This window comes from Canis aureus, chromosome 7 (assembly GCF_053574225.1).
Source record: "Canis aureus isolate CA01 chromosome 7, VMU_Caureus_v.1.0, whole genome shotgun sequence".
Taxonomy (NCBI): Eukaryota; Metazoa; Chordata; class Mammalia; order Carnivora; family Canidae; genus Canis; species Canis aureus.
In genome coordinates, this window is record NC_135617.1 from 37,011,329 (window position 1) to 37,024,424 (window position 13,096).

Sequence of the window (13,096 nt, forward strand, 5' to 3'; positions counted from 1 at the left end):
CCCAAAGCTTTTGCTTTTTTTTAAAAAAAGATTTTATTTTACTTATTTATTTACTTTTTTTGAGAAAGAGCCAGCACAGGCAGGCAGAACAGCAGGCTCCCCATTGAGCAGGAAGCCTCAATCATGCAGGCAGGACCCTGCATCATGACCTGAGCCAAAGGCAGACACTTAACTGACTGAGCCACCCAGGTGCCCCTCAAAGTTTACATTTGAAAAAAATGTGGTCTTGACCACAAATATAACCCACCATCCATTAGAAGGTGGAATGGCTTTCCTTTAGACTTGAATTTTTAAATAGAGCACAAGTTCAGTTTTCGGCACAACTGAACCACTCTAGTATTTAAATCAACAGTACAGGGGGATCCCTGGGTGGCTCAGTGGTTTAGCCCCTGCCTTCAGCTCAGGGCGTGATCCTGGAGACCCAGGATCGAGTCCCACCTTGGGCTCCCTGCATGGATCCTGCTTCTCCCTCTGCCTGTGTCTCTGCCTCTCTCTTTCTCTCTCTCTCTCTCTGTGTCTCTCATGAATGAATAAATAAAATCTTTAAAAAACAAGTTTAAAAAAATAAATCAACAGTACATATTATTTATATTCTACATCCTTGAGCTGGCACACACTGTAAAACTAATTGCAATCTAGTTTCTGCCAAAAGTGGCTAAGATGATATTTATGGAGGCAACCCAGTGGTTCCCATAGTTGGCTGGGCATTGGAATAACCTATAAAGCTTGTTAAACATAGATATCAAGACCAATTGAATCAGAATTGCTTATGTTATGGCTTGGCCTCCTACTTTTACAAGCTCTGTTGTGAATTTTTATTTTTAAGGTTTTACTTATTAGCGAGAGAGTGTGCCCAAGTGGGGGGAGGGGCAGAGGAAGAGGGGAAGCAGACTCCTTCCTGAGTAAAGGACCCCAACTTGGGGCTCCATTCCAGGACCCTAGGATCATGACCTGAGCTGACGGCACTTAATTGACTGAGTCACCCAGGTGCCCTCTGTTGCAAATTCTGATTATCAACCAGGTTTAAGAATCCTTGCTCAAAGGTTTGCCAATCATGTACTCCTTTAGAGGTTTTTATTTTTTAGTAACAGCTTTACGATACAAGTCATATATTATAAAATTCATCCTTTTAAAGTATACAACTCAGTGGTTCAGTGGTCTTTAGTATCTTCATAGAATTGTGCAACCATCATCACAGTCTAATTTCAGAACATTTACATCACCTTATAAAAGAGGTACCCTTTTTAAGGGCAAAGAAATCACCCCAGGAGATTCCTTTTACAATTTGTTGAGTCAATGTGCACACAAGTCTCAGGCCTACACCAAGCACTGGGGGAACTGCAATGACCAAGACCGGCTTAAATTAATGAAAATTTAGCTCCTGGGATTGTGAAGGAAAGAGTGAACAAAATCATGGTTCTTTTGGCAAGGGCAATGGACAAGACAGGGTTTTAGGAAGACGGTCCGGCAGTGTTTATCAAGGCAAATCAGTTAATATCTCCAAGTCTTGTGTCCTTTGTGTCCAGAACAGGGACAACTTTATCACGGGTTAAGGGCAACAAAGCACTCCCTATCTGACACATAGTAAACATTATTAGGTACTAGCTCCTTTTATTTTTTTATAAAATCACTAGCAAAAGCATTCTTTCTCTAAGGGATCATGCGACACTTTTAGATTTTTTTTTTTTTTTTTTATTCCTTAGAGAGAGAGAGAGAGAGAGAGAGATTGAGAGGCAGAGACACAGGCAGAGAGAGAAGCAGCTTCCATGTAGGGAGCCTGACGTGGGACTTGATCCTGCTGGCTCTCCAGGATCATGCCCTAGGCTGAAGGTGGCACTAAACCGCTGAGCCACCTGGGCTGCCCCTACTTTTAGATCTTAGTAATAGGAAAACGTTTTCTCTTGGTCCCTTTGATGAGACAGAACTATGCCACTAACAGGTAGCTCAGAGTTGGAATTTAGCATTTAAGTGTGATCTGCTTTTTCCTCAGCTGATCATTAATTTTCTTCTCTTTGAAATGTCTCAAGTATATTTTTAGAAATAAGAAGATAAATTATCAGTAAGTTTTAGAGCTGATATACATACACAAATTCATTTAGCTTTTTACAAACATTGTAAAATATACACCACAAAAATTCATGATCTTAACCATTAAGTATACAGTGGCATTAAGTACATTCACATTGTTGTGCAACCATTACCATCCTCCTCCAGAACTCCATCTTGAAAAAACAAGCTTTGTACTCATTGAAGAATAACTCCACATTCCTCCCTCCCCCCAACCACCATTATCCTTTGTCTCTAGGATAATGTGACCACCCTAGGCACCACAAAAAAATGGAATCCTAGAATACTGTGCCTTTTTGAATGTCCTCTAAGTTCATCTGTGTCAGAATTTCTTTTTAAGGCTGAAAAGTATTATACTGTATTTATTTTTTTTAATTTTTTATTTATTTATGATAGTCACAGAGAGAGAGAGAGAGAGAGAGAGAGAGAGGCAGAGACACAGGCAGAGGGAGAAGCAGGCTCCATGCACCAGGAGCCCGATGTGGGGCTCGATCCCGGGTCTCCAGGATCGCGCCCTAGGCCAAAGGCAGGCGCCAAACCGCTGCGCCACCCAGGGATCCCTATACTGTATTTACATATTCATTTTATCTATCCCATGCATCTGTTGATGGACACTTAGGTTGCTTCCACCTTTTAGCTACTGTGAATAATGCTACTATGAACATGACCCTTGAATAGGGTCTTTAAGGCTCTGCTTTCAGTTCTTCTGGGTATATACCTAGGAGTGGAATTGCTGGATCATACAGTAATTCTTTTAATTTTGGTGGAGGTAGTTGTCATACTGTCCCAGTTTCTCCACAGGTTTGCCAACACTAGTTTTGTTTATCTGATAATATCCATCCTGATAGGTGTGAGATGGCATCTCATTGTGGTTTTGATTGGCATTTTTTTGAAGGACTAGTAATGCTAAGCATCTTTTCATGTAGGTATTGGCCAGTTATATATCTTATGAGAGAAATATCTATTCAAGCCCTTTGACATTTTTAATTGGGTTGTTTGGGGTTTTTTGTTGATGCTGTTGTTGAGTTGTAGGAGTCTTTTATCTATTCTAGATATTAACCTGTTATTAGATACATGATTTTTTTCTTCCTTCCTGTGGGTTGCCTTTTCACTCTGTTGTGTCCTTCACCTAGCTCTTACATTAGGAAATACTAAAAATCTGTTTCATAAATAAAGCCCCAGGTGGCTCAGTGGTTTAGCGCCAGCCACCTTCAGCCCAGGGTGTGACCCTGGAGACTTGGGATCGAGTCCCACGTCAGGCTCCCTGCATGGAGCCTGCTTCTCCCGCTGCCTGTGTTTCTGCCTCTCTCTGTGTGTCTCTTGTGAATAAGTAAATAAAATCTTTAAAAAAAAATAAAGTGAATATCATAAAAATAAACCTCAATTTCATATTAGGATCAGGAAAAACAGATAGTACAGGAAGATAGGAAGTGAGGCTGAAGAGAATATGAAGACAGAAGAGTTATGGAGACAATGGCAAGCACAAAAGTATATAGTTCTTAATATTTGTCATACTTTTATCACATTTAATTATTCACTTAAGTTCTAGTTTTGTCATTTGTTGCCTTTAGTAATATTAATTCATTCAAAAAGCATGTCCCGAGTGTCTACAACTATGGCACTGCAAGCATTCAAGAGGTTTATATTTTTTTAAGAGGTTATGGTAAGACAAATATTAAAAACTAAGGTGAAAAAAAAAAGGTGGAATAAAGTGCAATAATAGAAGTATTGTAAAGAGGGAGCCTAAGAGGAACAGGTTATTTTTATTGTGCGCCCTCCAGTATCAGCAGCATTGCCAGATCAGAATGATCTAGTCTCTACTGGTGACTTCCTAGTATTGCACACCACTTCTGGACAGGGCATTCTTCTAGGAGTTCAAATTTCTGAGTGAAAAAGCCATGGCTATTCCGATCTAGGTTAAAATTGAAAGATGACCAAATATTTTTAAAAACAATAAAATTCAAACTCTGGCTATAGGAGGTAACTTCACAATTCAGGGTCATAATGGCTTAATTTAGCATAGATTCCTATCTTCATTCTCCCTCCTTCTCTCCCTTGAACCAATGATTTTACAAATGCTTCCTGTTACTTAGAGTTTCCTCTTTTTTATTTTGGTTTTCCTGTTGAAATGAATTTTAGTTCCTAGCTTTTCTATCACGCAGTGTGGTCTGTGATGGGTAGAGGAAATCACAAGTGTGGCCAACTTCTCTTGGAGGCTGACTATTGTCATTGTTGGTGAGATTTCTAGCAAGTACATTTTTAGCTGATTTTTCCCTAGATCATTGTGGTCTATAGCATTTCTGGCCAACAGCACCAGTAGATGAGTAAGCGGTTTTGGAACACTCTTTTAAGGTAATTTTATAAAAGTCAACACATTTTATTTATTTATTTTTAAGTTAACACATTTTAAATTATAAAGATCCTAAACCAAATGGTAGAACCTAAAACAAATGCTTCCCATCAAACATTTTTCAGTGAGACAGTTACTATTATTATGGAATCACACTGTAAAATTTATATTTACTATGTATAGTGTCATTAGGTCCAAATTACAGCTATCAAGAACCTTCTAGGGTCACCTGGGTGGCTCAGTTAAGTGTCTGCCTTGGGCTCGGGTCATGATCCCAGGGTCCTGGGATAGAGCCCCACATTGGGCTCCTTGCTCCTTGGGAAGTCTGCTTCTCCCTCTGCTTGCTGCTCCCCCTGCTTGTACTCTCTCTGTCAAATAAATAAAATCTAAAACAACAACAATAACAAAAACCTTTCAAAGCATTTAAGAGCTATTTCCTCAAAATAAGTTTTTGTTATATTCCATTTACTAAGCACCCCAAAAGCACGACTGCTTTTACTTCTGTATTTAACCAGAGTTTTAGAACAGTGATTTCCCTTCTGGTGCTAAACAGGTGGTGCAAAATGGCCTTTTTAAAATGTAATATAGTATTGTCATCAATATTGCATCTGTAGTAAGAATTCTGTCCAGGAATAGCCTTAACTAAAGTAAAAGTTACCACTTTCTTGAAATTACTAAATCATAAAAAGAATTCATCATTGTTAAATGATCCAGCATTACAAATACTTTTTTTTTTTTTAAAGATTTTATTTATTTATTCATGATAGTCACAGAGAGAGAGAGAGAGGCAGAGACACAGGCAGAGCGAGAAGCAGGCTCCATGCAGGGAGGCCGATGTGGAACTCAATCCCAGGACTCCAGGATCACACCCTGGGTGGAAGGCAGGCACTAAACCGCTGAGCCACCCAGAGACCCCTACAAATACTTTTTCCTTGTTACTGGTATTGACTGCTTTAATGGAAAGACTAGTATTATATGAAACAAATCCATGAAAACTGAGCTACATCCAAGTAGCCACAACTGATTATAGCAACAAGATACTTGGCTGCCTCACACCCATAATCAGCCTTACCACATAGATCTGTAGCCTGAGTGACTTCAGGGCCCTTGGTACTGTCTTAAATATCTGCATTGGCCTGAAGCTGACGTCGGAGCTTCTCCTCTGATACCAGAGATCTGAGCTGGCATTTCCAGGGACAAGCAAGGCTCTCTGGCTCACTTGCCTGTATTCATCCTCTAGTCTATACAGAAAGGCTGAGGTATTTGAGGCAGCCAGCCAGAGTTGTCCAGGTGGTGACAAGAGAGAATCAAAGTACTGAAGAAGAAGAGGAGTGCCAGCACCTTTTTCAGTTTTTCTGTTACTTCTGACTTAAAAACAGGGAAATACTAGTCACCAGTTACTATGGATTTGTCTTTAGTGTTAAGAAATCATGGACTTAACAGTTTCATAAGAAATTACTGTATGATATAAAATAACTACCTTTATTCTCCCTTAACCAGGTTGCCCAAACATTTTCCATATTGTGGACCAAAGAAAGGTATGATAATTTCCAATCTATTTTACAGATTTTCATTAATGTTCAAAGATGATTACTGGTGAGGGGAAAAAAAGATAATTACTGGTGAGGATTTCCTGCAAGAGTACAGGAATCTTAGAAGTCAACTTTCACCCTACATACTACATTTTTTTTTTAAAGATTTATTTATTTATGATAGACATAGAGAGAGAGAGAGAGGCAGAGACACAGGAGGAGGGAGAAGCAGGCTCCATGCCGGGAGCCCGACATGGGACTTGATCCCGGGACTCCAGGATTGCGCCCTGGGCCAAAGGCAGGCGCCAAACGGCTGAGCCACCCAGGGATCCCCTACATACTACATTCTAATGCTGGAAATCAGCTGAATGATTCCAGGTGATTTAGTATAGTTTAAAATTTGTAACCCCAAGGATTTGAGAGCTTTGAATTTGCCTCATTAACCAAGCAAAAGACTATAAACTTTCAAAACAGGTTGGAACATAAGACTTTCACCTTTTTTTTTTTTTTTTTTTTAATTTATGATAGTCACACATTGAGAGAGAGAGAGGCAGAGACACAGGCAGAGAGAGAAGCAGGCTCCATGCACCGGGAGCCCGATGTGGAATTCGATCCCGGGTCTCCAGGATCGCGCCCTGGGCCAAAGGCAGGCGCTAAACCGCTGCGCCACCCAGGGATCCCAGACTTTCACTTTGATAACATTTAATGGACAAGGTCTTTATAAGTAGGCAAATCTATAAACTGAGATGTTTTTTCAGGTTTAGTTTTAAGTCCACCATTATTTCTCTGATGAATACTGCAGTTATATTAATAGGTTCTCTGTGTCAGAGCACCTAAGAGAAAGAGTATAAATGTAGACTTTATAACTTTTTTCAGATACATAAAAAAGCACAGTTATAATCTCTGCCCTCTTTATAAATTAGTGACAAACCCATAATAACCTAATAAATTTATTATTTTAACAGATGCTAAATATAAATACTTTCTATATCCTATCTATACTCTTGTACTACTTAGAAGTCTTCTATGAATAAAAGCTATAACTGTCTCTCTTCAAGTTTATGTGTATCACATAAGCATTGATCAGTTTTGGGCAATTAATTTATAGCCATCTGTTTTTGCTGAGTGGTCTTCACAAATCGGAGCAGATTGATGATGGCAGCAGGTGTCACTCCAGGTATACGACTAGCAGCCCCAATCTAAGAATTAAAACCGTAAGAGGAACATAAGTGAGCTATGTCAAATCAAATCTATTTTGCTCTTTATAACAATCTGTATATAATAGTTTATAAAATATTCTCAAAATGTTATCTTAATGTATCTTCAAAATAATTATAAAGTAGATAAAGAGAATGTAAAAAAAGATAAAGAGAATGTAATAATTAATACCTTATTTATAAATAAGGCTCAGAGAGGTTAAAGCAACTTGTTAAAGATCACATAACTAACAGATGATAGACTACCTATTTTTCTTTTCATCAAACTAATGTAACCTGCTCAGCAATGTCTTGGGCAGTGCTCTATAATCTCATGAATACTTCTGTGGTGTATTTTGTGTGTGTGTGTGTGTGGTGTATTTATACAGTGAAATGTATGAATATTCACTTTAAGTGGTATGAAGACTAAATAATCTTTTTTTAAATATTTTATTTTTTATTTATTCATGAGACACACACACAGAGAGGCAGAGACATAGGCAGAGGGAGATGCAGGCTCCCCACAAGGAGCCCAATGTGGGACTCAATCCTGGACCCCAGGATCATGCCCTGAGCTGAAAGCAGATGCTCAACCACTGAGCTACCCAGGCATCTCAAGACTAAATAATCTTAGGTCAGGTCAGGTTTGCTACCAAAGGAGTCTATAACAAACACTTGTCAGAGCTTTTTGTATTCTAGAATTGTAGCTATTGAGTACCTGAAACAGCTAGTATGACTGAAGAGTTGAATTCGGAGTTTTGTTTGATTTTAATTAATATAAATGGTCACATTTAGCTATCATATTGTGCAGTGCAGCCTATGACTATCCATAAAAACATAAATGAACAGCATATACAGAGTTATAAAATATAAGTCCTATAAGCTTAGTTTCCATGATGATTATCACTAAGAGCATCATGTTTATATTGATGGAATCACTTCTCCCTTTAAAAATAATTTTTTTGGGGATCCCTGGGTGGCTCAGCGGTTTAGAGCCTGCCTTCGGCCCAGGGTGTGATCTGGAGTCCCAGGTTCGAGTCCCACATTGGGTTCCCTGCATGGAGCCTGTTTCTCCCTCTGCCTGTGTCTCTGCCTCTCTCTCTCTCTCTCTCTCTCTCTCTGTGTCTCTCATGAATAAATAAATAAATAAAATCTTAAAAAAAAAACACTCTTTTTTTTCAGTTTTTTTTACAGGTTATTTTTTTGTTAAGTGCCTTTTACCGTATGAATCACCACTAAAAAAAAGCCACTGCTCATTAAACTACGATACACCATCCATTTTTAAGATACAACTCAGTTGCATAAATATTAAATGTGCATCTCAGAATCAATAAATATAGCCTGTCTTTAAATATTTGTTATTAAAAGTCCAATACTATATATTATAAAATAAAAATTTTAATTTGTTTACAGATACTTACAGAGACACACACACACACACACACTTAGACTGAAGCATGGGGTTCAGGACCTTTTTTTGGTTCCCTTCTTCCTCCTAACAGCTTCTAAGCCAACACTATGGAACTCCTAGGGAGGGATCCAAGTGGTGATTTGAAAACTACTCACATGTATTAACCTAATGTGTTTTCTTTTTTATCATGTATTATACTGGTTTGTTTGCACTGATGGTTTAGCATATAGTAGGAACTAGAGAATAATTTTAATCAACTCAATTCTTCTAGTTATTTATTTAGACTAAGTTTTTTGGTCTCTCAAAAACAAACCATCTGTCATACAAAGAGATATAAGAAAATACAAGGTTAGATTTTTTATGATGAAACAAAACATTAATTATGTGATCACTATAAATCAAAGTTTAAAAAATTAAAGCACTGGCTCTTTATTTATAACCCTCTCCTTTCCACTGCCTGGTTTCTTACCGTTTCTGGGCGAATGAAATGTAGCTTCTCTCGAACTTCATAAGACAAAGACACATCTCTGAGGGTTAAATAATCTAGGTCTTTTGGCAGTTGGAGAGCTTCATCCTGCTGAACTTCCTTTATTTGTTGTTGCTGATGGAACAACACTGATTCATAAGTGGCTGGTGAACAGAATTAATTAATTATTAATTAATTATGATACTCAGATGATATTAACAACTTGTGTTTTATAGTTTTTACTTACAAAAACTTCTGTATACGTTATCACTTTCAACACTTTTCCCAGCACCATGAAATAAGTGGCGTAAGTGTTCCCTTTTGTAGATGAGAAAATTGAAGCTAAATGAGGGCATATCTTGCACACCAACTGCAGCATTCCATCTGATAGTTTACTGCATGTCCTTTCATTTCAAAAATCTGGAAAATTGGGGTGCCTGGGTGGCTCAGCAGGTTAAGTGTCTCAGGTTCTGGGATGAAGCCCCAAATCAGACTCCCTGCTTGGTGGGAAGTCTGTTCTCTCTCTCTCCCCCTGCCATTCTCCCTGCTTGTGTTCTCTCACTCTCCCTCTCTGTCAAGTAAATAAATAAAATCTTAAAAAAAATAAAACCTGGAAAATTAAAAGGCTCCTTGCTGGCTCAGGCAGTAAAGCATGGGGCTCTTGATCTTAGGGTTGTAAGTTCAAGCCCCATGCTCATTGTAGAGATTACTTAGAAATTTTAAAAATCTGGAAAATTAGAAGATACTGCTTTTCCTCTCAGTACAAATTTTTCCCTCTCAGTGCTAACCCTCAATAGGCTGTGAGTTTGAATTTTAGGTCCTAAAGATAAGCTGTTTCTTTAAGAAAATGGTTTTCAGAATCATGTCCATTATAAAGCTATAATTTTTAATTAAAAATGGAGTTTTTTAGATGTAACAATTTAAATATTTTAAGGCTTTATTCAAGTGAAGTTAGAAGGATAATTTAGCAATTATTTTGTATAGCATTCTCTTCTTAGAAAAATAAACTCAAAACCTGTTTTAAAATCTAAATTGAGGGGTGCCTGAGTGGCTTAATTGGTTAAGCATCTGCCTTCAGCTCACGTTATGATCCCAGAGTCCTGGGATGGAGCCCCACATCGGGCTACCTGCTCAGCCGGGAGTCTGCTTCTCTTGCTGCCTGGCGCTCCATGTGCTTTTGCTCTATATCTCTCTGTGTCAAATAAATAAATAAAATATTTAAAAAATCAAATCAGATCAAGTCTAAATTGAGGTAGTCAATCTGTCCTGTTCAAGAAAGCCAGTCTTCCCTAAAGGTTTTGGTAATATCTGCTTCAGTTACTTGACTAGCAGTTAGAAAATCTCAGCTCTGGGCCTGGCTCTACCCTCTGAGTATGGGCCCATCATTATCCTTCTGGGCCTTAGCTTCTTACCTTTTTCTTTCTTTCCTTCATTCCTTCGTTCCTTCTTTTCTCTTTCTTTTTTAAAGTAGGTTTCATGCCAGCATGCAGCCCAATGTGGGGCTTGAACTCACAACCCTGAGATCAAGATCTGAACTGAAATCAAGAGTCAGACACTTAACTGACTGAGCCACCCGGGTGCCCCATATCTAGAAATTGTAAGGGCTAACCCAGATGACTTATGATGGTCTTCATGGCAACAAAAGATAGTTGTTAAGTACACAGGCCTTGCTGTCAGACAAGCTAAGTTCAAATCCCAGCTCTGCCGCCCACCAATTTTGTGATCTTAGGCAAGTTACCACTTAATGTAAAATTAAGACAATAAGGCTAAGACCCATTCTTCACAGGACAGTTCTAAATGTCAAACAAAATACTGCATGTAAAGGGCTTAATACAAATTGTAATATGACAAATTAGCACAAAAAACTGTAATATAATTGTATGACTCATAAATAGACCCTATAGAAGTTCATGGGATACAAATGAGAGATAATATATATGTTAAAGGTATATGTATTTAAACTTTCAAATATATATATATACACACATATACATATATATCAAAACAGAGATAATACAAAGAAGAATCCGAAGTTGATTTCTGCCATCAAGAAACTTCCTCCCTGGTGGGGGTGGGAGGCATATAGTGGTTTGACAGTCAATGATATATTTTAACCTAATGTTTCTTTTAAGCCATGGATATAAATTAGAGTCTATATATGCCAGAGTCTTTTTTTTTTTTTTTTTTTATGCCAGAGTCTTTAAAAAAACAAGGCAAAATAGTAGCTACTCTGTGGCTGAAGTTAGGGTTTTCTATGAACAAGTTAAATTATTCTGGATTATTCTAACACAAATCTGGTGATTTATGGATCAAAGTAAATTGCAAACCAAGTTTAAAATATAGAATTTAGGGGCACCTGGCTGGTTCAGTTGGAAGAACATGTGACTCTTGATCTCAGGGTTATGAGCTCAAGACCCACAGTGGGGTGTAGAGATGACTTAAATAAACTTTATATATATATATAAAATATAGAATTTAATCACCTGTTCTCAGGTGATAACAGCCTGAATGTTCAATAAAGTAATTTTTACTCAATAGAGAAATCATGATGTTGAAATAAAAGGTCAACATTATTTCTTAGACATTAGTGTAAGTGTAGTGTCTGGTCATTCAGAATAATGATTCTAGAGTTTTGGTGAGTTTCCCTTTGTTGCTGGACTTTTGGTAACTTGCATGGTGGGATGATAGGTAGCACTTGGGTCATCTGTATGTACAGCCAAAGCATAGCAAAGCGGTAGATCTCTATGGAGCTAAAAGAAACTGCCATTGCTAGAGGAAATGTAGCATTCTTACCACTTTGGCTGATCTCCAAGGAATTTAAAGTTATTTCATATTTGAACAGTACATCATTATCCAACTTCTCCTACCCTTCTTTCCAGCTCTTTCTATTCCCTTTTTCTCCAAATAATCTGCCACCTCAGGAAAAAACAGCTATCAAGATGCAGAAGGTGATATTATTCTCAGTATTTTTATGTCTGAAATTTTTCATAATGAAAAACTTGAAAAAATATAGTACAACTACAAAGTCATCTATAGCTTTAATGGTCAGTTCACTGTTGGAAAGTATGAGAGCATGATATATGTTATAATGTATAGGGGCAGGCTCTGATTTCTTTGCCTGATTCAAAGTAAGTATTTGTTAGTAGAGTACTCCAGTATATTATCAAAGCCAAAGACAGTATTATTTTTCTCATTGTTAGAACACCAGATGGGGAAGATGTAAAAGGAAGTTTAAGGAAAAAAAAAGTTTTGTTTTTGGCTTTTTTGGGTTATTTTTGGTAAACCTTATAGCATTTCCCAAACTTGAGATGTGCTCACAAACTACCCAGGGATCTTGTTAAAATGCAGATGCTAAAAAAAATAAAAATAAAAATAAAATAAAATGCAGATGCTTACTCAGTCTGAGGTAGACTGTGAGATTCCATATTTCTAACAAGTTCTGTGTGTTGCAATGCTGCTTGCCTGGGAACTCTACTGTAAGTAGCATAGAGCCTAAGACTATGCTGGTTCCATGGTAATGATGGCTCCTCTTAACATAGCACTCTTTCTTTTTTTTTTTTTTTCATAGCACTCTTTCTTTTTTTTTTTTTTTTTTTTTTTTAATTTTTATTTATTTATGATAGTCAGAGAGAGAGAGAGAGAGAGGCAGAGACACAGGCAGAGGGAGAAGCAGGCTCCATGCACCGGGAGCCTGATGTGGGATTCGATCCTGGGTCTCCAGGATCGCGCCCTGGGCCAAAGGCAGGCGCCAAACCGCTGCGCCACCCAGGGATCCCCATAGCACTCTTTCTTAATGAATCTGCTGTCCATTCATAATTTGCACAAATGGAAAAGCGAACATATAGGCATGTTAAGTAAAAAATTATCTTCTACCTTCTATTTTCAGTCTTTCAGCTAGCTCTCTACTTTCAACATACTTCTTCAAGGGCTCTGGAACAGCCTTGGCTAACAACTTCATGTCTACTTCCTCATACTTCAGAACATCTAGAGCTCTGCAAATACACAAAAGTTTCATTAGCACAGAGGTCCAAAAAACAAAACGAAAGATAGGGGTCCATATGATATAAGCCCAAT

At 37.9% G+C, this 13,096-nt stretch overlaps 1 protein-coding gene across 1 annotated transcript in view; it reads right to left on the reverse strand.

Annotated features, from left to right (window-relative positions):
* Window positions 1-1,060: 1,060 nt before the first annotated feature.
* The window catches only part of MTO1 (mitochondrial tRNA translation optimization 1), a 32,696-nt gene continuing 20,660 nt past the window's right edge, over window positions 1,061-13,096 (reverse strand). Inside the window, exons 10-12 of the mRNA XM_077903378.1 lie at window positions 12,896-13,014; window positions 9,026-9,186; window positions 1,061-7,148 (exon numbers count right to left, since the gene is read on the reverse strand). Of these exons, the coding sequence (XP_077759504.1) occupies window positions 7,047-7,148; window positions 9,026-9,186; window positions 12,896-13,014 (382 nt within the window). The 3' untranslated portion in view covers window positions 1,061-7,046. The remainder of the gene's footprint in view (window positions 7,149-9,025; window positions 9,187-12,895; window positions 13,015-13,096) is intronic.